Below are 25,206 nucleotides of genomic sequence, written 5' to 3'. Positions count from 1 at the left end.
ACTTGCCTAGTGTCTCATACATTAGAGGCAGGTTTTATGCTAAAATCTACATTGTTTTACTCCTAATCTGACATTTACCACATTGCTACCCAGGTCACATAGTATTTTAAAGTTCTGAGTTTGTAGTTGGGAAAACTTGAGTTCAAATTTTACCTTAAGCACTTACAAATTGTGTGACCCTGGGAAAAACTGTTAACTTCCCTTAGATTCAGTTTCCTCATCTGAAAAATGGAGTAGTCACACCTACCTCACAGAGTTAAAGTGAGGATCAAAATGAGATAATATGTATAAAAATGCTTTACAATACTTAAAGTGCAGTACAAATGTTAATTACTATCTTTTCTTTCTTTCTTTTTTGTTTTGGTGAGGCAAATGGGGTTAAGTGACTTGCCCAGGGTCACACAGCTAGTAAGTGTTAAGTGTCTGAGGTCGGATTTGAACTCAGGTCCTCCTGACTCCAGGGCTGGTGCTCTATCCACTGTGCCACCAAGCTGGCCCCAATTACGATCAATAGTAGTAAAAGGAGGAGGGAGTAGTGGTGGTTTTGGTGGTGGTTGCAGTGAGTAGGGGCAATAGTAAGTTGTGAGAATAAATAAGAGAATATTTTTGCTTAGCACGGTCCCTGGCACATAGTAAGTGCTTAATAAATGCTTATTTCTGTTAATATTTCTGTAGTGGTGGTGGTGGTGGTAATAGTAGTAGTAGTAGTATAGAGTCAATGCATTGTTATAGTCTTAGTAGTCTTGATAATTTTATAGGACAATTGTACCGTTTTTGGTTCCTTCCAAGATAAATGTATCTGCCCTGTCTGCTCTAAAGATTTACTGAAAAGTTCAGTGCTCTGATGAAACCCTGGAACTCCTCTATTATCTTGGAAGAGACTAAGCTCCTTCTGTCCAGTCCACCCCCCCCCCTTTCAGAAATGGCCCAGAATATACTTGTACCTTTACCAGACATCCTTTTCCCCAACACCTGTGCCTTCAGATTTTCCTTGCTGCCAACCCGTCTACAATGATTTATTGATGTTGTGTTGCAACAGAGTGCATAGGTACTTTGGGAAATATGTGAAGAGCATGCAGAGGTCTTGCCTTGTATTTGACCAACAAATTCAAGACAGCCAAATCCACAACCAAGAGCAATTTATTCACAGTATGGACACCATGATTATCTGCCCTGAGTAGAAGATTGATTTGGGGATTTTGCTCCATAGTGTTGCTTAGGTACAGCTCCCAGCTGAAAATCATGTGCCTGGGGCAAAGGTCACTAACCAGTATACTAGGAGGAATTAGGTCTCTTTCAGAGAGTGGTTTATGGGAAAGGATATTCATAGACATGGACATGAAGTATTAGTGACACCAGGAGCAATAGGGCTATAAGAAGAGAACAAATGGATGGCAAATGACTCTGGCCCTACCTGTTGCCTCCCTGAGGGACCAGAAATCCCTCAGGATCACAGTATGGGGAGGGGGTGTGACCATCATGTGACTTCCTCAGCCTCTATGCGGGGGACTAACCTGAGTGAGTTCCCACCCTATGTTTTAGGCTTGTGTATGTGTGTGTATGAGTGTGTGTGTTTGTGTGTGTGTGTGGGGGGTGATGGGAAGTTGATCTTTCCAATTTTTAATTTTTGGGGGGGGGGGTGAGGCAATTGGAGTTAAGTGACTCACCCAGGGTCACACAGCTAGTAAGCATCAAATGTCTGAGGCTGGATTTGAACTCAGGTCCTCCTGACTCCAGGGAGTCACCTAGCTGCCCCCCAAATTGATCCTTCTAAATGTAGGTAGGTGGGGTTCTGGGATGCTTCCTGGATGTATTAGATGTTACATACTCATGCACTTTTTGAACTGAAAGGTATGTGGAAATTGCATGGACTGATACCGTGTGTTCAATTCATTGTGGGCCCATGTGCAAAGAATGAAGCAAGATTTCCTTGACCAGTTGCAGATGAGCAAATTTACCAAAAATCTTCTTCCTCCTTCTCCTCCTACTCTGTCCCACCACATGGTCACTGCCTTCCCTTTCATGTTTAAATCCATGTTCCTGTGATCAGGAAGGGCAGAATCTCCTCCATGATGTCCTGCCAGAAAGGCTATTAAAGTCTGTTCCGCCAACGAGATGACTTTCTCTATTTCTCTTTGAGCCCCAGTGCCCTCAACTCATCCGGATCAGTGCTTCCCAAAGTGTGACCCGGGGAGACTTCTAGTGTGGTCTGTGAAATGGTCTCTTGAAAGAAAAAATTTTCGTGGGGGCAGGGCAATGAGGGTTAAGTGACTTGCCCAGGGTCACATAACTAGAAAGTGTCAAATGCCTCAGGCCAGATTTGAACTCAGGTCCTCCTGAATTCAGGGCTGGTGCTCTGTCCACTGCACCACCTAGCTGCCCCCTTGAATGAATAATTTATTTTCATTATTTAATTTTTAAAAATCAGATGTTACCTTATGACTGTCTCAACAAATGAACCTTCACTCTCATTTATTATATGGAAGTTTGGCAGGGGGGCCATTAAGTGAGAATGGATGTGGTGGATGGGGTGGTCTGTGGGGCCTTTTGCTTTTGTTGCTGAGACTAAAGGATGAAGAAAACATCGAAGTATTCTAAAAACCCTCAACTTGAATCCTGTAGCTCTCAAGATTCTCCCTTTCCCCCAGGGCACCTACTTTCTCCTGAATGTTCAAAGAAATTCTATTTAAGGAGGCACAGAACATCAGAGGAGGAAAGGACTTCAGAGAACATCTCATAATCCCACCCATACCTCAACAACAGCTCCCCTGATGGTGTACCTCACAAACAGATGTCAAGCTTTTAACTGAAGAGAAACTTGCAAAGTGGCCCACCTTCTTTTTGGATAATGATCGTTTTATGAAGTTTTTCTCTTGCATCAAGCTGAAATTTCTCTCTTGGTAACTTCCACCCATTCATTGATCCTATTTCTACTCTCTGAAGCCCAGGAAAAGAATGCTTAATGCCTCACCCACACGATAGACTTTTAAATGCTTGAAGAAAGGTAGCCTGGTCTTTCCCCCTGCCCCCAAGTCTTCTCCACACTAAGCATCCCCAGTTGCCATATGATCTTCATAGAGTATGGTTGAGGGAACCCTGCACTGTGATTGTTTTCCCTGGAACACTTCCCAACTTATCAATGCCCTCTCTGAAGTGTACAACCCCAAATAGAACATAATACTCTAGATGTGGTCTCACCAAAGCAGAATATAGCGGGAATATCACTTCTCGCGTTCTGGAGTCTATGCTTCTCTTCATACCAAGATCACCTTAGTTGTTTTGGTTTTGGTTGTTTGTTTTATGGTGCGTGTGTGTGTGCGTGCGTGCGTGCGTGTGTGTGTGCGTGTGTGTGTGTGTGTGTGTGTGAGCATGCGCATGCACGCCCGTGTGCACACGTACTACAAAGCAGGGATATTTGAGGAAAATAAGTAGGCTGTTTCTGGAAATCGGGTCCTGCCAAAAACTCAGATTGGTTTGGCTGATGAACCAGTGCAAGAGTAACTCAGAGAATTTAGCAAGATCTGCTCTTATCCCCTGGGCCCCACTGCCTAAACTCTGCTCACCTACCTTCTTGGAAGAGAGGGTTGAAGAACAGCAGTCTCCACCATCATACTGACAGTAGGCTCGGTTGTTGATTGTATCACACCACCCATCAGCTTGAAAAGGCTGTTAGGGAAAATGACAAATAAGTGTCTATGCATGATCCCATTCATCTCTGTTCTTATTTTATACCCCCCTGGTCAAACGTAGGATGATACAGAGGAAAATCAGAGAAGCCCTAGAGTGAGGCTGGTGACTTCTTGGAGCTCTGCCTCATTTAAATCCAATTCACACATGTGTCATTGGGACGTCTGTGGTCTTCTTTGAAAATGAAGGACAAACAAAAACAGGGGACAGGAAAGGATACCAACCAAACGTTATAGAAAAGCAAGGCGTTTGTATCTGCTAATGGCAGTGAGATATTTAATGACTCCAGGACCATTGCACAAGGCTGACGACATCTTAGGAATGCTCAGCGTCACAGGGAGCAAGCCAGTCTCTTTAGTCTCCTGAAGGGGCCGTTTTTCCCTAGTACTGGTCTCTATATTTTCTAAGTGGCTATAGATTGGTTTGTCCCAAGGGTCCTTAAGATGACATGGGGGCAAGAAAATTCCAGGGGACTCATGCTGGAAAAGGCTCTCCAAATCCAGAAAAAAAGGAACTGTGGAAAATGGATGCTGATTGAACCATACTGTTTCTTTTGTTTTGTGGTATTGTTTTCTATTTTGAGGTTTTTCCTTATTGCTCTGATTCTTCTCTTATAGCATGACTGATGCAGAAATATGTTTAATGTTGTTATGTATATGTATGTGTGTGTGTATATATATATGTGTGTGTGTGTGTGTGTGTGTGTGTGTGTGTGTGTATAACCTATATTGGATTGCCTGCTGTCTAGGGGAGGAGAGGAGGGAGAGGAGGGAGGTAGAAAAATTGGAAATTGGAAATCTTATATAAACAAATGCTGAAAACTAAAAAAATAGATGGCAATGGGGGGATTGACATGAATTTTCACCTAATTTTCCCAAGTAAAAGCAAATGTCATGTCAAGAATTGCTCAGCTTATTGGGAGGCCAGAAGGAACCTGTGGGAGCTACAGCAAAGCTCTAGGCTCTGCCTGTAACTCTTATCATTGAACTGACTTGTTACCAGTCAGTTTAGGGAGTGGATCATTGGTCACTTCTGCTTCCAGCCCAGCAATGATGATGCCACCCATCACTTCCCCTGGATCAGTTGAAGACTAGATCATAGAGATTAGGAGATTCCAGAGGTGCTCTGTAAATACAAGAGCATGACTGCCCAAGAGCAGCTTGACATTGCATTTGGTGACCCCAGGCCTGGGGCAGAGATGTTCACACATGTGCAGCAGTCCTGTGCACACAGTGGTGAAACCACAGGGTAACAGGGGAGCAAGCCAAACAGTTTCCATTTGCTCCTGTTACTGCTGCAAGTTAGCAGGAACCAAAATGGGAATGAGGCCCAGGCCAAACCAGAGTTAATGGAGTGTTTCACCCCAAAAGGGAACATATGATAAGAACAGCAACAAGTGGTTAAACAATAACTCTGTGGCCCAATGCCATGTATCTCAAGAGGAAAGGCCCTGGCAGGAAACACAATCCCGCAGCATCTTGGAGGGCTTACCAGCCAGCCCACCTACTCAATAACATTGGCTCCCCTCCATCCTGAGCTGATGCATTACTGCAAAGCCTCTAAAAACCTCTCAAGTTAATTGCTTAGGGCAGGGATTCTTAACCATTTTTGTTCCATTGACCCCTGTGGCAATCTAGTGAAGCCTATGCATCTCTGCAAAAAATAAATAAATAAATAAATAAAAATAACGTTTTTAAATGGGTAAAACAAAATACCTAGGATAACAAAATAAGCTAAATCTATTGAAATATAGTTATAAAAATAATTTTAAGAGTAAGAGTAAGTTCTTGGAAATCAGGTTAAGAATCCATGTTGATGGCTATATAAGACATTGGTGCCTCTCAGGTTATAACTGTAATTTTGGTTTTTTGGGGCAAATCACTTTCCCTCCTTTGTTTATGCCTCAGTTTCTTCATTTGCCCAATGGGGCTAATATCACCTATTTCAAGGGCTTATAGAGGCTTCTAGTAAAAGTTAGCCTAGCTATCTATCTTTGTGTGTGTGTATGTATGTATATATATATATACATATAGTTATAAAACATAATTTATATATTATATTACAGATGCTTATATTTATTTAGCAATAAAGTATTTAGGACTACTTAATCATTATATTTTGCCTAGAACCCTGCTTTCAATGGTGTCAGACATGCAGCTCTGAATGCAATGTAATAGAGAAATATTTAACAAAATAATTAATAAATCATAGATAATGTTAATATGTGGTTTTCTAAGTCAATACCAACCCTGCAGGGATCCTCATATATGGTTTGGTCACCCTGGTTTCTATGTGAATTTGATACTTCTGAAGGGACTCCCAGTGATGAAGCCCCTTCTGTCAGTGCAGTTTGGCAGCTACTCTGCAGTTTAAAGTTTTAGGGAACTACAATCCTAACCTTCATTATTTAAAGAAATCCCATGCTAAAAAGTCTCCAAGTAGCTGACACCCTATCCAGGTTGCACACTGGTGTGCTGACCCCTGAAATGCTTCTAACTCTGGGATGGAATATGACAGCTATTTAACAGATGTTCAGCAATGTCAGCTGAGAGCATTAAGGAAGTCTAAGTCTTCTTTTTACCACAAAGGTAAATCAGGGAATAACACAAATAGTCCAGCATGTGAGTGTATCCTCAATTCTTGGGCCTTGCTGTTCAGTCTTTATAGGACCTGGAAGGACAGTGAAATCAGGGTTTCTGTTTTATATACATCCAAATAAGGATTTATTAGACACAAGGCAATCCCTGATGCCTAGGGGAATAAGAGTGGAAAGGATGGTAGGCTGGGAAGATGATAAAAGGAGAAAAGGTTTGGGAGTAGGCTTTCTTCTTTCAACATTGAATCTCATTATCTTTCCCCAATTCTACCTGACTCTTGAAAAGTTAAATTCATCCATGGTTTCTTTTCCATGTGAATGTCTACAGCATGATAACACAATCACAATTCCCCTATATATGTGTATATTGTCTTCAACATGGGGGTTTTAGGTTTTCTTACATCTGTAAGAAGGAACTTGACAGTGAGGACTGATAAATATTATAATGGGTAACCAAGGGAAGCTGTGGAATTCACTTCTAAGGAAGTCTTTAAGAGGAGGGTGGATTCTCATCTGGGAATCATTAAGCATGGTCTGCCCTGGAAGAAAGGGGGCATGGCTAGGTGACCTGCTAGGTACTTCCAACTCCATAATCCTATGGACTAAAATGACTTACAAACTACTTTTGGTGTCTTTATGAGGTCTTCTAGGAAGGAAAAGGGAGAGAAGAGTAGAGAGAAACGGGAAATCTATGGAAAGACCAGGATTTCATCTTTATACCTATTAGAATTAATTGCTCCTCCCCCAACCTGCCAAAACCAAACACTCCACCCTAAACAAACAGAGTTGCCTATGGCAACATGTGCTGGGGAAACTTGACTGCTTGTATCCAAAGTTACGATGGAAAAAAAAAATAGGAGGGGGAAAATGACTAATTGATCCAAAATCTTGAAAACCTCTGAAGGTTGGATGTAGTCTAGGGGCTTTTTGTCTCAACAATTGAAAGGTGTCAGGCTTGGATATGGGGTAATAATGTTTGTTGAAATTGCCTAAATGAATTTAGGCATTGTTGCTCCAGAAGGAAGCTTTCCAAAATCTGCCAAAGGAGGTGTTTCTCCCCTACACCATAAACACATATATTCATTCACTCTCTAATCTATTACAATTAGAGTAACACCTCATTCATGTAGCACGATCAGAAAATTCACCATCTGGATAACTGAAGCTTGCTTCTTCAAGAGCTAAAAACTTTTCATTTTAACCATTTTGGTGATATCTTTCTTTAAAAAATAGATTATATGCATTCTTGTGATCTAAATTAGAATAAAGGGAGCATAATTTAACTTTATCAGTGATTTGCAATCATGACTGAGAGAATCAATGTAAATACAGCGCCATGGAGAGACAGGAAAAGAATACTGAATTTGGAGTAAGAGAAACAGAATTCAAATCCTGATTCTGCCACCTATATACCACCTGTGTGATGATTCTAACAAGTCCCTCAATTTCTCTCATTCTTTCACTGTAAAATAAAGAGTTTGGACTGCTAATGTCCCTTCCAGAACGTAAATCTGTGATTCTACGATCTAAAAACAGGGTAAGGTATGAGGTAGGGGCCTGGCCAATGAGCCCAGGATTGATGAGCATTTGCAGCAGAGTTGGCTGGTGCAACACACCAAAGTGGACTTCAGTTTACATGTTTTCTGTACGTGGTTCTGCTCTGCTATCCATGTGGTGAAGAGATCCCATTTGACTGGGTAAAGAGCTGAGGATGGAACACATTCAGAAGCCTCTAATCATCTAAAGTAGATCACTAGATTGGTCTTTTATTATTTATTTATTTTTAATTTTTTTTTATTGCAAGTTTAGTTATTTTTGCAGGCAATGAGGGTTAAGTGACTTGCTCAGGGTCACACAGCTAGCAAGTGTCAAGTGTCTGAGGTCGGATTTGAACTCAGGTCCTCCTGAATCCAAGGGCCGGTGCTTTATCCATTGCACTACCTAGCTGCCCCTCGTTCTTGTTTTTAAGTGAAGGAGTATCACTTTGCAAGTAGTGAAAGCTATCTTGGGAGTCTCAAAAGGTTAGCATGGCAAGCCATCAGAAATCTTGGATCAGGAGTGTATAATGGAATTTGCCTGAAGCCAGAGGGTGAGGAGCTAAGTAGCTGGTGAACTGCTTGACCCAGCCAAGGGGTAGTTGAGATGGGACTTATCCAGCAACTGTGACATATTTGGAAATGCACTTAGTGGGACAAATATTATTTAGAAACTTCTTCAAATTTCCACTATCCCCAGGAACTGAGGCTGCTTATGGGAGAGTATTCTCCTAGGTATGAGGTGGGGATGTATTTGCATCTCTTCTTGTTATATCTTCACAGTAAAACCTAATTGAGGTAAATTAGTTAAAAGTAGGTAGAACAGGGGGCGGCTAGGTGGCACAGTGGATAAAGCACCGGCCCTGGATTCAGGAGTACCTGAGTTCAAATCCGGCCTCAGACACTTGACACTTACTAACTGTGTGACCCTGGGCAAGTCACTTAACCCCTATTGCCCCGCAAAAAAAAAGTAGGTAGGACACCAATGACTGGTGTTTAACATTAGGGGAGTGGAACATGCTGGAATGGGGTTTCTGGGGAATGGCACCAGAAAAGCATCACACACACACACACACACACACACACACACACACACACACACACACCACTTTTAGAGATGCTCTGTAAACCTGAAGGGGAGATGTGGCCGACCTAACTCTGAATCCATGCATGTGTGTTTGTGTTTTTGTGTGTGTGTGTGTGTGTGTATGTGTGTGTTTGGGGGAAGTGTAAGGCCAGAATATCACTATAATAATGAAACAATAATGATACCTTCAGGGTTTGCTTTTTGCCCCTACGCTGAATGACCCCAAACTGCTTTTGCCTTGACAATTGCTGGCTGCTATTATTGTGGTTGTGGTTGTTGTTGTTGTTGTAATCATTATGTTTTGTTTCTTCCCTCACTGACAGGCTGTCAGCTCTGACTTTTTGCCGCTGTCAGTATGACTGTGTGTAGCAATCTCCCCACCCTTCCGATTTATTGCTTCTATTAGGCTGTGGGTGGGAAATGAGATAAAAGCATTTCTCAGAAATATGTCTAAAAAAGGAGTAGATAGAGACCGGAATGAGGACCTGGGAGGAGTTCTCCTATGAGGAAAGTACATGAGGCATAGTGTATGACATCTGCTTTGGCTGCTCCAAGTACTGTTTTTCTCCCTCTCTCCTTGACCTTCTGCTTCTGAGCCATGTTCCCGACAGTTTAGGTTGCTGAATAAATGACCTTCTGATAAGTGAGCAATTCTGTGTTAGGCACACAGGTACAAAGCATAATGGCGCATAATATAGAATTACATTCATCTATGTTCCCGATATCAGGGGCAGGAATAGTCACCTTCTCTGTGTAGGTGTTCCCATGACAAAGTACCTTTTCAAGGGGATGTGCTGAAAGCATGGCACCCAAGTAGTGATTTACCTGGACCCTGGGTTCACTTTTAGGTGGCAAAGTGGTCCTGGGCACCCTATCATCTATGCTCTTAATACTCTTCACAGTGCTCCAAAGAAGAGAGGCTTCTGGTGCTAGAAATCACATTTCACAAGGAAAGGAGAGGCCGAGAAACTTCCTCTAGGTCCATAAAGGAGAAAGACAATTGTTTTGCTATGGGCATAGAAATGAGGGTCTGTGACCTGGCCTATCATAAGATAACCCCTCCTCCCCCCGGGACTAAAAATATAACTACTGCTGAATAAATGGATTACTGAAAAATTCTTCATTTCTTATCCACCTCAAATGGATTGCCTCCTAAATAAAGGACCAAAGCTTATGAGTTCCATGATGTCTTTTTTTTCTCCAAGAAAAGGTAAGGTGAAGCAGGTGAAGCACAGTGAGAGACACAGAGAGAGAGAGAGACAGAGACACAGAGAAAGACAGAGAGAGATAGACACAGAGGACAGAGACAGAGATAGGGAGACAGAGAGAATATTGATATTGAGATATTGAGTTCAAGAGCTTTGGGATATCCAGTTCAAAATGTCTAACAGGTAGTTGGTGATGTGAGGCTGGCAATAAGGAGAGAGAGGGTTGTCTCTATAGATGTGGGCTCAATCTGCATAGACATGATAATTGAGCCAAGAGCTGATGAGATCATCAAACAATATAATATAGACCTAAAGGAAAAGAGGACCCTGGAAAGAACCTTTGGATGCACTCATAAAGGACATAATGTGAATGAAGGATACTTGTACTAAAAAGGAGTCAGATAAGAAATAAAAAAGGACGGAAGAGGAGAGGAGGGGAGAGAAAGGAAGAGGGAGGGAGGGAGAGAGAGAGACAGAGAGAGACAGAGAGAGAGAGAGAGAGAGTGAGAGAGAGAGAGACGAGAGAGAGAGAAAGAGACAGAGAGAGACAGTGGGCGGGGGGAGTCATAGAAAGAAGAGCAAACCTCAGACTGAAAATTCCTGGAGTTGTCACGGATAGTGTGGATGTGTCCTGTCTTCTCCTCCCCCTGCAAAAACACATTCATCCTTTCCTTTTCTTATGTCTCTTATGTTTCATGAGAGAAGCCATGGATGCATAGTAGGGAACTTCTATTCCAAGAAGAATGATTCTTTCAATGTAAGACACATGATAGGACTCTGCTTCTCTGATAATGAAGTGTTGGAGGCCTGGAGAAAGTGCTAATCTAAGAAAAAAAAGTTGATTCATAACTAATTGCCTGATCACTGTTTTCTTCTGCCTTCCTAAGTCACCTCCCCAACAAAAATCTAACAGTCCAGTCAGTCCTTTGGGATGACTTATCACAGTCATCATCTGTTTCTTTGTATTGTTTAGGCTGCATCTGTCTGGCCAATATAAGACCTTTTTTTTTCCCTAGGCAGCTGTGGCGCAGGCACCCCATGAAGTCTTTGTAACAGCTGGAAAAATTGTGTAAAAATATAAATACCTACATTCATACATATGTCCACATGTATGCCCGTGCAATTGCACATGTGTTGTCGATGTATGCTACTCACATTCTGCTTCCCAATGCTCCAATAATCTTTGACCTACTTATGATTTTCCTAACCCCATTTGTTGGAAGTGTTCACCAGCTTTTATCATTGGGCTGCCGTGTGAGAGCCCTCTTGTGACCCTCTTTTGGAATGCAAAATCCAGACTCTCTTAGGATTATGGCACTTAAAGTGGAAAGGACATTTAGGGGTTATCATAGTCCAATCTCGCTTCTCAGTCGTCCTACATTCCTTGGTAACTGAGTTGTTGCCCTCCTTCATACTATCGTGAAATTATGATATGAGGACTTTAGAGATCAGTCCAACCCCCCCTCATTTGCAGATAAGGAAATGGAAGCCCACAGAGTTGAAGTGAGCTTGCTCAGATTCACACTGTTTATACATAGCAGAGGCAGTTATTTGAACCCGGGTCTTCCAAATTCTCAGTGTTGTACCCTACAATACACTACTGCTGCTATAGACTGACAACTACCACACTTAATTTAGATGGCAGAATGCACATTTCTTGGGTATGCATACAAGGAAGGCTGAAGCTCCGGGTGCATGAATGCTGAAAACAACCAAATGATGAAGAATGAGCAAAACTGAAATCTTAAGGGTACGAAGTTATCCCCTTCCCTGTGGCTTTTTTTCTAGTACCTCAAAAATTGACTAAACACTGAATCTGAAAAAGCCATTCAAGGTCAAAGGGCTTAGTTTTTAGTTTGATCCCTTGATTGCCCCTTGAGGTTTGAGCATGTAGAAAGAGGTAACCTTGGAGCTGGGGCATTGAGGACCTAGCCACAGCTGTGCGTGTCTGAAAGAATAGAACAGCTGTTTTTAGGCAGAGGGAGCCTGAAGCCAGGTGGCTGAGTTGGTTCTGTATCTCATTTCCATCATCAGAGGGAAAATGAGAAAGAGAAATCAGCCTATTCCTCTGTGTCTGGACCTTGGAGCTCAGAGGAATGTGTATACATGGGGTAGCCTGCCCTGACTTGGTTGGCTTCTTCACATGAGATGTTGTGGGTTTGGGGAAAATCCTCCTAGAGATGCTGTGAGTTTAAGTGACCACACATCATTTGTTGAACTGGGCTCTTCCACTACCAGTGGTTAAGGGACAACCCCTGTAAAGCTGGAGGGAGGAGCTTAGTTGTTCCCCTATGAGACTGAGAAAACGACAACTTTCACATCTCTGAAATTCTTTAGTGCCAGGATATCTCTCTCTCTCTCTCTCTCTCTCTCTCTCTCTCTCTCTCTCTCTCTCTCTCTCTCTCTCTCTCTCTCTCTTTCTCTTTTTCTCTTTTTCTATCCTTATTCCACCATTCAGTCTTGATCAAAGGCATTTATTGAGCCTCTGCTAATGCATCAGGCTACATCATTGTTCAAGAGTGGATTCTGTGCTCTGGGTATTTCCCAGTTTAGTCAAGGCATTTATTCTACAGGACTTAATCCAGATCCTGTCCTTCAGAGCTCCATTACTGGCTAGGAATGTATGTGGTCTCTGAAGTTGAAATATAAAAACTAGATGTTATTATTAGGTCTTTCAACAGTCCCAAATTGCTCCCAGACACAAAGGTCTATCTCCTTGATGCTAATATTATCCTGGTAACCTGAAGTGGCTGTCAATAACAACGCACACACCAACCTTGGAAAGAACACAAATTAATAATAATAGAAAGGACAATGGAAACTTTTTAGTTGGGGCTTGGGGGTAGGGGAAAGAGTACTTAATTGTGGCATTACCAGTGATGATTTGGACATATGAATTTGGACCAAGCTTGAAGTGTGCTGGAAGAAAGGAAAAAGTTAGAAAGAATTGAGGATTTATGGCCAAAAGACCTGGGTTTAAATTCCCAATTCTGCCAGTTTCCAGGTATATGACATATGACAATATTACTTAACCTCTATGAGTATCCATGTAATATAGTATCTAGCATTTATATTGCATTTTGGCTTTGCAATCACTTCACATATATTATTTACATCTATTATTGCAGTTGATTCTCATGACAACTCCATGAGATAGGTGCTATCATTTTCCCCCATTTACAGAAGAGTAAGCTGAGTCTGAGATAGAATAAAGTGGCTTTTGGGATTATAGAAGCATCATTATATCTGTTCAGGGTATAACTTTTAAGATTGAGGAGAGGGCAGCTAGGTGGCGCAGTGGATAGAGCACCGGCCTGGAGTCAGGAGTACCTGAGTTCAAATCCGGCCTTAGACACTTACCACTTACTAGCTGTGTGACCCTAGGCAAGTCACTTAACCCAATTGCCTCACTAAAAAAAAAAAAAAAAAAAAAAAAAGATTGAGGGAGAAATGCAAGCTAATAAATGCACAGGATTCAAACTCAAATACTCCTCACTCCAAGGTAAACACTACACAATATCGATATTTTAGGGCCACTTAGATGCCTTTTTGTAAGATTAAGAATGAACAAGATTCTTCTAAGGTCCTTTGCAGCTTTAAATTGATGATCGTTTGATCTCAAATCTTATGAAAAAGGAAGTGGGTCCCAGGCAGAGAGTCTGAGCCCTATAGTGGTATCGCTAAGGTATTAAAGGGGACCATAGTAAGATTTTTGGCCCAATGGAATAAAAACTACTAGGAAGAATAAGTAAAAGGCACAAAGAAGTCACCAGTTCCATCAGTGGTAGTCCAACATTGAGCCCACAAGGGATGGAAAACTTTTTTGGAATAAACACCAAGGAATGAAATCCAAAAAGGGGTGATCTATTGGGGGTGGTGGTGGTATAGATGCTGAAGAAGGTAGGTGGCATGGAATTGGAGTGGAAGGAAATGGTATAAAAGAGAGAGATAGGCAGGGGCACTCCCATTAGCTCTAAGCTTGAAGCAAGTCTTGAATGAAATAATCCCTCTTCTTGTTCCCTGTTCCCCCCACAACTAAAATTGCGGCTTCTATTTGATACCAGCTGGATGAGATGCATTAGGAAACTACTCTTCCCATCTAAAACCACATCCTAGATTCTCACTCCCCCATCTCTAAGAGCTAACTGTCTTATTGAAAAGGTCATTGGTCCAGTGAAGGTTAAGAGGCTTCTGATAATATCAGGAGGCAGCCATAACTGGACTTTAGAATGAGGAAAAATGGCTTCCATCTCCAAACAACCACTCTTACAGAACGTAAGAGGTTCATAGATCCAGAGCTGGAAGGGACCCAAGAAGCCATCTTGTCCAACCCCCCCTCATTTGAGAGCCAGGAAGCTTTTTCTCAAGGTCACATAGATAGTAAGCTTCAGAGGTGGTATTTGAATATAGGTCTTCTGATGAGAAGAGACAAAAACAAAAACAAAAATAAAACTCAGGGAAACAATAAGTTCCATAACATTGGGACTCAACAACATTGAGGCCACCCAAGACTGTCACAGGCTACTTGCTAGGTCTTTTTATATTAGAAGGATATAATACTTTTTCTGTTTCCCCTTCAAGGGAATTCATCTGGAAGGAGGGGAATAGATGGAGGAAGAGCTAAGGCCCAATTTCTTCCTTTTTATCAAATTTTTTTATAGTTCAGACCAGTCCCAAGGTGAAAATGGCCAAAGTTCTTTCCTGCCCAAGGTAAATAAGATGTTTAGGTTTCAAAAGTCTAAAGTGTGATTTGCCATCTAAGCATAGCCTTTAAACATTGTAAATACACTAGTACAACTGGATGGGACAGAGGAGGAGATATAAACAGGAAGTCAAATGGAGATTGTCTTTTACCAGTACAACACCGGGACAGTGTCCTTTTCCATCTGCCTTGCTGGATCTTTCATCATCCATTATAGTCAGCTCATTGTGAGGGTACCCTACCTTTATTTTATCCTTTGCCCTACCCTCCACCTACCGTTCAGAAAGCAGTGATCATCTCTCTCTTCTTTAGAGTTCAAGGACAAGGTGATGAGCCATGAACACTGATTTTCTGCCATGCACAGAACAGCCTAAACTCAATGCTAAGTTGACAGCTGTCTGTAACATCTTACTGGAATGTGCTGGAGTCAAGGGAAATGCTCATGCCCCCCTGAATGATAGCAGAAGATTCACTTTTTATTTATTTCCTTGCACTGAACTATGAAAAGCCAGTGAAAACAAGAAGGAAAATAATCAGGACATGCACAGGACAGTTTCAGAGGAAAGGGGAAGGGGGTTAGGAGAGAGAAGATGAATGTGTTCATAGTAGTGTATGCACCATAAGAAAATGACAAGCAAGTTTTTTCTGTCGGAAACAGCACTGATACAATGAATCTGGACACATGACCTTAAATATTGTGTTATGAAGAAGAAAGTTGTAGTACAGTGGAAAGAGGTGTGGACTGGACATCAGAGGATCTGGCTCTATTATTTACTATTTCTGTGTGACTTGGGGCAAGTCATTTATTCACCCTGGGTGCCCATCTCCACATCTTCAAAATGAAAGTGTTATATTGAAATGGACTCCCATATTCCCTGATAGCTCTGGATCATAGATCAATGGATAACATGTTCCTTTTTGGAGGTAGCATGAGCCTCTGTGTAGGAATGACTGTTGGGAATATTTCAGGGATTCTTTTCAGAGAGAGAGAAAGAGAGAAAGAGAGAGAGAGACAGAGAGAGAGTATATATAGAGATAGATAAATGTACATATACACACAAACACACATGTGTATGTATACATGTATACATATATTCATATATGTGCAAACATGTACTTTTACAGGGGCAGAAAATAAAAGTCCAGACTGTAATCTCACTGTTTATCTCTACAAAAACTACCAAAATCAATTCTTAGGATGAAGAGAATCAAGTAATCTAATGACAAGAGCAATTCATCCTGACGGACAATATTGAGATTAAACTAATGGAGAAAAAGAGAAATTAAGTAAAAAACCACGCCCCACTTTCCACTTCCACACATGATGTCTGCATCTGCTTCAGGTATCCAAAGTTTTCATACTCCTTCAGTGAATACTTTAAAGGAAATTGAAAAGGAATACGCATGGCTTTCCAAATTTTGCTTCCAACAACACAGATTGGCTGTGTGGCTTTGAGCAAGTCACTTAACTTCGTAGTATGCGTGGGTAACTCTCCAAGACAACACTCCAAAAGAGTTGCTCTCATTTCATCACTGAAGAGTTTCTGTACTGGGATTTCTCCACTCAAGTTTAGACTCTCCACTTTCCCCTCTATCCCACAAATCATAAAAACACAAAGACAATCCACCATTCTGGATGGTATGAAGGGGATACCTGCCACATTGCAATTTCAAACTCAACATCTTCAAAAACAGATGTCATCTTCTCTCAAACCCTCTCCTTTCCCCAACTTTACTATTGCTGTGGAAGGCACCAAGTTTCACAAACTAGATATTATCTTCAATTTCTCATTCAAAACAATGGCACATATCCAATCTGTTGTAAAGTCTCATCATTTCTACCTTCATACAGTTCATGTAGGTCCCCTTATCTTCACTCATATAGATGCCATTTGGTTCAGGTCTTGATCACCTCCCATTTGTATTATTGCAATAGTCTTCTGCTTATCCTCCCTGCCTCAAATTTCTCCCTGCTCCAAGTCATCTTTCATTAAGTCCCTAAAAAAATTTATCTAAACCACAGGTGTGACCGTGCCACTTATCTACTGCATATACTCCAGTAACTCTCTGTTACCTCCAGGAGTAAATAAATATAAAATCCTGTTTTACATCTAAAGCCTTTAACAAACCTGATCCCTCCTTATATTTTCAGTCCTCTCACACTTTACATCCTTCTACATACTCAAGATGTAGTTATATTAGCTACTTGATGTTCCTCACACATGACACTCAAATTCCCGTCTTTTTGCTGATTGTTCTCCCATGCCTGGAAGGTTCTCTCTCCTCACCTCTGCCTCCTGGCTTTTCTGGCTTCTCAAGACTCAGCCTTAAAGCTCATGTACAGGGATCTTAATGTTCTCTTCCCCCTTTCCCATGCTGTGAATGGCCTTCCCTCTGAGATCATCTTCAGTTTATCCATCTAAATCTCATTATGTCCTTAGTTATTTCACATTTCCCATTATAATGGGAGCTTCTTTGTGAGGCAAGAACTGTTTTGCCTTTCTTTGTAGTCCAACATTTAGCCCAGGTGCCTGGCCACATCATAGGTGCTTAAGAAATGCCTGTATTCTGACTGATAACAAAATGGTGGCATATGAGTTTAAAGAAATACTATTATTCCATAAGAAATGATGAAAGAGGGCAGCTAGGTGGCACAGTGGGTAAAGCACCGGTCCTGGATTCAGGAAGACCTGAGTTTAAATTGGCCTCAGACACTTGACACTTACTAGCTATGTGACCCTGGGCAAGTCACTTAACCCTCATTGCCCGCCCCCCCCCCCTTAAAAAAAAAAGAATTATGAAAGAGATGGTTTAAGGGGAAACCTGGAAAGGCTTATATGACCTGATGAAGAGTGAAGTAAGCAGAACTAGACTAATTCATGTGATAACTACAAGCATCATTAAAGAAAAAACAACTTTAAAGATGCAAGAGCTCTGATCCATTAAATGTCCAGCTACAAACTCCAGAGGAACAATGCCCAGCAGAAGGTGGGACACTGAAGAGACAGATGATAGATAGATTTACAGATGGATAGATAAGTAGGTAGGGAGGTAGATAGGTAGGTAGGTAGGTGCATGGATGGATGGATACATAGAAAGATCATTAGGTTGATAGATACATAGATACATACATACATGATAGAGATACATATACAAATATAGATGTAGATATTTGGATGTGGCCAACATATTGATTTGTTTTGCTTTGACAATACTTTTTGTTATAAATTATTTGCTGTATTTTTAGATGGGGAGAAAAAGAGAAAAGAATGAAAAGACCATTGAAATATTTGTTTAAATGTACAAATGTTAACAGAGGGAGACACAGATGAGCTGGGCAACTTTGAAATAAAAATGTTAAATCTAATATATCCCTCTTAAAATGAAAGCTATTTGTAATAGAGATTCATGTTTTGTGTAAAATTTTCTTTATTTTCTCTATTGTATTTCTGGGAATGTTCATTTTTATTGATGTTTGCCAATTTCATAATAATTTTTAGAAATTAAAAAGGATTGAGTCTTGGAGTTAAGGAAGCTGGGTGTATAAAAGTAACAATTGAAGGCTCTCAGAAGCAATCATGTAGAGTTCCTAAAGAAATTTAGAGGTCATAAAATTCAATCTTCAACATTTAATGAGGAAACTGAGGCCCAGGGAGGTTAAAGTGACCTGCCCCTAGACACACATTGTAAGGAGAGCGGGGATTTAGGTTCTCTGAGTCCTTTCCACTGTGAGATGCTGCCTGACAGAAACAGGGCAGTAAGTGCCTTGAATGAGTGTTGGGAAGGAGGGAAGTTCTCCTCCACACAGTGGGGGTAATTTGGTACATTCTTAACCTCTGACAAATTCCAAACCATCACAGACACCTTCCTCCAGCAGAACGGCAGAGGACAAACAGGAAGATGAAGAGACTCCCTGTGACTTGTGTTTAAGCCAAAAATAACCTTCTCAACAACCCCTTTCATTTTGTTCCTAATAAAGACTCATGGCATCCCATGTATGCTCCCACTCATCTACACATCATGCAGCTGACACTCTAGCACCATGCACAGAAAACTCAAGCTGAAAGTGTCAGTAGCCCACCCAAATTAGCTTGTCCAGGGACAGAGATAAAGTGGATGTTATCCTCTGGCCTGCTCAGGGTTTGCTGATAGCATGCTAAACTTGCCAAAGACACTACTGGGGCTAATCATGCTGGCTAGGTGCACAGCAGCTGCATTATCCATACACGACTCCATTCTCGAGTTCTCATTTCACATTAAGCTTTAGCACATAAAGTGCTTTGGATCTGGATTCTGGAGGACTTGGTTTCAAATCCTGACTCTGACATTTATTTACTAGCTAGGTTGGCAAGCCCCTACTCTGCATCCTTCTTCCCCCAAAGCATGAGGCAGTTTTCTAATAGTTTGCTTAAAGATGTAAAGATGAGTTGTAATCAGCAAGGATAGAGGGAGTTCCTACATGGGTGTGTTTTACATGAGAACAAGAATCACATGTTCTAGGTACACTGACATTCACAAGCCAAATCTAACTTGTCCAAACAATCAAAAGGAATAAAATCCTAAGGATTTATATACAGAATACCAGCCATTTCACTGGTGACCATTTCTAGAAGAAAGAACTCCCCACTGAGACAAAACTAGTCTCTCCTTCCTTGGACACTTCTTCAACTTTATACGAATCAAGGGAATTTGGGAAGAATGTCATATTTGGTTAATAATGACAATAACAACAATAATTGCTGACATTTGTATAACATTTCATTTCATTTATTTATTTATGGCTGTTTGCCTGCTAATTAAGTAATTATTTCATTCATTTATGTATTTATCTATTTATTCATTCATTCATTTATTTATGCATCATTCACTCACTTATTTGTTTATTCATCCATTTATTTATGTGTTATTTGTTCATTCATCTATCTATCTATCTATCTTTGTGGAGCAAATAAGGGTTAAGTGACTTGCCCAAGGGTCACACAGCTAGTAAGGTCAAGTGTCTGAGGACAGATTCGAACTCAGGTCCTCCAGAATCCAGAGTCAGTGCTTTATCCACTGTAGCACCACCTAGCTGCCCCCATTTGTGTAGCATTTTAAAGTTTGTAAGACACTTTATATTCTGAATCTCATCATTGTCATAGGTAACATTTATATAGCACCTACTATATGCTATCCACGGTGCTAAGTAATTCACAATTACTACCTCATTTGATCTTCACAACAACCTTGGGAGGTAAGTGCTATTATTATCTCCGTTTTGCAGATAAGGAAACTGAGGCAAACAGAGGTTAAGTGACTTCCCCAGGGTCACTTTGATAGTAAGCATTTGAGACCAAATCTGAACTCAAGTCTTCTTCATTCTAGACCCTGGGATCTATCCCCTCCACCTTCTCAGACAATCTCCTCTCATTTGAGCCTCACCAAAACAAACCAAAACAAACAACCCATGAAATAAGTATTAGAGATATAATTTTCCCCCATTTGACAGATGAGGAAACAAATTCTTGGAGATTAAATGGTTTGACCAGGGTCACCCAGGCATAAGTACGAGGGATCAGGATTAGAACATAGGTCATCTGATTCTAAATGTGGCCCTCACCGCCCTCCCCCGCACCCCACACTGTCATAATCATGTCTGAATGCTATTTATCTCATAGGATGGCTGGGAAGGAAATGCTTTCAAAATTTTAAAGTATCAAATAAATGTTTTCTGGTCTGTGATTCCAGTGATTCTCAACAATTTGAGAATCATAAAACCCCACCGTTTGATTTCACGAGGGCACCTCCACCCTCCTCAAAGTGCCCTATGGCAGCAGTTTTCACCATGTTGTCTGGGGATCATGAGGAGTCCCCCCCAAGGCTCTCTAGGTGGTCTGTGAGCTACAATTTTGTAGCACTGATGTCTATAATATGACAATGATTATACTTCTGTTTCTGACATGAATTAATAATTTACATATGATAATAGCTCATTAGTGTCATTCAAGGCAATGTCATCTTTCTCATTAATTCGTGTGTGTGTGTGTGTGTGTGTGTGTGTGTGTGTGTGTGAGTGTGAGTGTGTGTTTAATCGTGGCAAGTGAGGTAGCTGGCCTGAAGAGATTTTCTGGAATATATATTATATATATATAATGCATATATGTATGTATATATATATGCATGTGTATATATATATGTGTGTGCATATATGTATGGACATATATGGATATGTGCATGCATTCATATGTATATGTATATGCATTGATTTTTTAGTGGAACTCTGAATGAGGAAACTCCCTCCACCAATCCAGGTTGGCACCTACTTTACCCCTTATTGTCCTAGTGAATTTCTTAGGAGCATTGAGAAGAAGTTAAGTGACTTGCCCTGGGTCAAACAGCAGTATGTGTCAGGGACATTATCTGAATGCAGGTTTTCCTGATTCTGAGCCTGAACCTCTATTCACTATTGCTGCCCCTCATATGTCTCTATGTGCATGGTAGGGCATACTCTATTTGGAAATTACCATTGGTCCTTATCTCCAACTCGGGGGAGGTAAGAGGCACTGTAGCCCACACATAAGACATATCCTCTAGCCATGCTTATGGGGTGCATATAGCTTTGTTTCCAATCTAGACCCCTTCTTTCCTCCTTAGGCAATCTGAGAATCCTCCATTCCTAGGGGCTCAACATATTCTAAGCACAGATTACAAGCTCAAACATCATAGATGTCTGAATGAACTTGAAAGGCTGTCATGTGGAAAGGGGAGTGAAGCGTGTTTACTTTTGCCCAGAGGGCAGAATTAGGAACAATAGAGTCTAGTAGAATGGGAGCACTTTCAGAAGAGACTGTTGTTGAATGTTTGTATTCCTAGCACCTAGAACAGTGCCTTGCAAATTTTGTTGTTCAGTCATTTTAGTCATGTCCAACCTTGTTACCTTGGCAAAGATAAAGGAATGGTTTGCCATTTCCTTCTCCAGATCATTTTTACAAATGAGGAAACGGAGGCAAGCAGCATTAAGTGACTTGCCAAGGGTCATCTAGACCAGATTTGAACTTGGGTCTTCCTGTCTCCAACAACAATCTATCCACTGCATCATCTAGCTGCCTTAAAAATAGTAAGCTCTTAATAAGTGTTTCTTGAATTGAAGTTGTAGAGAGGCAGATTTTACACTCAAAATTTTCATAACAATTGGCAGTAAGGTGGAATTGGTTGCCTAAGAAAGTAGTGACTTCTGACATGCTTAAGGCCTTTGAGTGGATGTTGTATGACTGCTTTGGGGTGAGGTTGTAGAAGTCATTCCTGTTCAGATATGTGTTGGACCAGATGACCTCCAATAACCTTCCAATTCTGATATTCTGTGATCCTATCATCTATGATGGATCAATGCCAAGTCCTCCAGGTACAAAGCCGCCCAGTCCAGTGAGAGATAGAACTCTGTGGGCACAGATATGTATATCTTTGATGCTAAAATGAAGGAGGATCAGCTTGTCCTTGCTGAAAAAAAGGTCAGGGTGAATAGAAAGAGGAGAAAGAAGAGGAGGAGGAGAAGGAGAATGAAGAAGAGAAGGAGGAGGAATATGAAGAGAAGGAGGAGGGGGAAGAGGACGAAGAGCAGGAGGAAAAGGTGCCACTGGAGAATCTCCAGCAAAGTAGAAATTTGTGGGTCCTCTCCAAGTGTGGCCCCTGGCAAAATCATAAAGTTGACTAAGTTTGTTTCAGCACTCTGCCCTTGAGGATAAAGTAGCCTAGTCCAGGAGAAATGTCTTGCTCATGTCGAACTAGAGGGCACCAGGAAGAAGTGGGGGAGGTAATTTGGGGCAGATGGAACTTTTTGGGTGCCCTCTAATTGCATTTATAATGCCACATAGAGCTTGCTTGCTGAGCCTGCTTGACCCACTGTTGGCTACTGTGCTGGAGGCCCATGCCTGGTGAGGGAGGGTTCCAAGCCATGGCACCTTCTGTCCAGCTGTTAACAGATGGGAAGTGGGTGAGATGAAAGACAGAGAATGTTTCACATAGGAATTGTGTACTTCATATTAAACTAATGGAATTGAGCTGAATTAAGCCTAAGAAAGAAAGAACGGGGCAGGCTATTTTACTCCCATTTTATCCTTCCTCTTATTTCTTTCCATCCTCTTCTAAGTCTTTGGTTTGATTTTAGTTTAGAGGAGGGCAGGTCATGCCAGAAATGGCAATGGTAATGCTACATTGAAGTCTTCAACACGTGTGTCCCCCCCATTCCCCCACAGCCCCCCACAGGCCAAGCAGCTCAGTCGGCATTTCTTGGCTCTTCCTCTATGCTTGTGGAAGATGACTGGGAATGCAGACTGTGGGAGGAAATGACAATGTTCATTGTTTGGATTAAATATTTTTCTTGGCCTTCCTACTGTTTGCTGAGTGTCTTATTCCCCCCCCCCCATTCTCTCTCATTCCCTTCCTCACTAAACAGTCAGAAACACTGCTCAGTGCAGGTTGAGAAGGTGAGGGGTATGCTGCCACTCACCAATTGCTATCCCTCCCCTCCAATGCCGTGTGATGGCTAAAATCATCACAGGGGTGGTGAGGAGAAAGATCATTTTCCCTAGAGGAAAAGTTTCGAGGTGCAGATTCAACCTCTGTCATTCACTAGCTGTGAACAAATGAGCAAATCATTCCCCCTTCCTCAGCCTCAGTTTTCCCACTGATAAAACTGAGATGATCTCTAAAAACCTTTTCCCTCTTTATAGTGTGTAAAGTATTTAATTCTCTGACATTCATTCATATGCTTGGAAGGTTGTTTGTTGGGGTCTCACAAAGGTCACAGGAGGTCTAATTTTTTAAATATTCCTATAAGAATGTGAGCTCCCTGAAGACAGGGAAAGTACATTTTGTATAACCAGTGTTTAGCACAGTGCAAAGAATATAGTAATTGCATAATAAATACTTGTTGGTTGACTGACTGGCCTCATCTTCAAAATGAAGTGGTTGTGGGGCAGCTAGGTGGTGCAATGGATAGAGCACTGGCCCTGGAGTCAGGAGTACTTGAGTTCAAATCCGGACTCAGACACTTAACGCTTACTAGCTGTGTGACCCTGGGCAAGTCACTTAACCCTAATTGCCTCACTAAAAAAAAAAAAGAAAAAGAAAATGAAGTGGTTGGATTAGATAGTGTCTGTGGTCCCTTCAAACTCAAAATCATTATTCTATCTCTTAAATACTGGATATTGAGAGGGGTGGGTTCCTTCTCTCATGCCATATATCCACATTTCTCAAGACATGCTCAACTCTGAGTACCTAACCATGAGGTGCTGAAGAATGATCATTGCAAGGTCATGCAAATGGCACCCTATGAAATCTAATGCTATCAGTGAAGTCTTACTAATCAATATATTGTGCTCTAAAAGGTTATAGAAGAGAAAAATCATGGATCTTGCCCTCACAGAGCCACGGTCTACTTGGGGACATGAGACATAGATACATGAAAATTTAAATAACATTACAAGATGCAGCTGGATGGCTTGGTGGACAAAACATGAAACAGTTTTAAGAAGGGCTTACTTCAAATACTATCTCAGACATTTTCTAGCTGTGTGATCCTGAGAACTTCATGACCTCTCCCAAGCAACAGTTTTCTCATCTGCAAAATGGAGACAATAAAAGTGCCTCTCTTACAGGGCTGTGATGAGGATCAAATGAGATAACATATGTAAAGCAATTTGCAAACTTGAAAGTATCAAACAGGTGATAATGGTCACTATTATTATTATTAACATTTAAATAACAATTCAAGACAATAAGAGAGATCATAAGATTTTTTAAAAATCACTTTAGAGTTGGAAGGGGCTTTGCCAGTTACCCAATCCAAACACCTACCTAGTGCAGGAATTTTTTAATCTACTATCTTTCAGAGATAGTCATCTGATATGTTTAACACCCCCTAGTGATGGGGAACTCTGCCAGATGAGGCAATGATCTAGTTTAGAATAGCATTAAATATTAACAAGATCTTCTTTATTTTTGACACAAATGGATGGTATGGACAATAAGTGCTAGAACTTCTAGGGTGGGATTTTCAGGGAAAATTTTTCAGAGGATTGTGAGATTTGACTTGCCTTGAAAAACAGGAAGAATGTTAATGGGTTAAAAAGGATGGGCAGGAGAAATATGGAGGGGGAGAGGTACAGAGGGGATTATTCCTGGAAGGGAGAACAAAATATGAACAAAAGCACAAGGGTAATTAAAAATAACGGATGTTTAAGTAATAGTGACTAAATCAAATGGGTCAGAGTATAAAATTTATGTAAAAGAACAGGGTACCGATTAAAAATAAATAACATCTGATTTTTACATTTAATTTAAAAAAAGACAAAAGAAAGCAGCCTTCTGAGGAAAGTTGAAGACAGACTCTGAAAGGCCTTGCAAATTGGAAA

General features: G+C 41.1%; 1 protein-coding gene across 1 annotated transcript in view; it reads right to left on the bottom strand.

Moving 5' to 3' along the window:
* The window catches only part of PAPPA2 (pappalysin 2), a 389,726-nt gene that overhangs the window by 1,597 nt on the left and 362,923 nt on the right, over positions 1 to 25,206 (bottom strand). The window contains 1 exon segment of the mRNA XM_044003126.1: positions 3,568 to 3,666. Coding sequence (XP_043859061.1) covers positions 3,568 to 3,666 — 99 coding nt within the window.

Source organism: Dromiciops gliroides, chromosome 4 (genome assembly GCF_019393635.1).
Source record: "Dromiciops gliroides isolate mDroGli1 chromosome 4, mDroGli1.pri, whole genome shotgun sequence".
Classification (NCBI taxonomy): domain Eukaryota; kingdom Metazoa; phylum Chordata; class Mammalia; order Microbiotheria; family Microbiotheriidae; genus Dromiciops; species Dromiciops gliroides.
The sequence above is the reverse complement of the archived record's forward strand: the minus strand, read 5'-3'. Positions and strand labels throughout refer to the sequence as shown.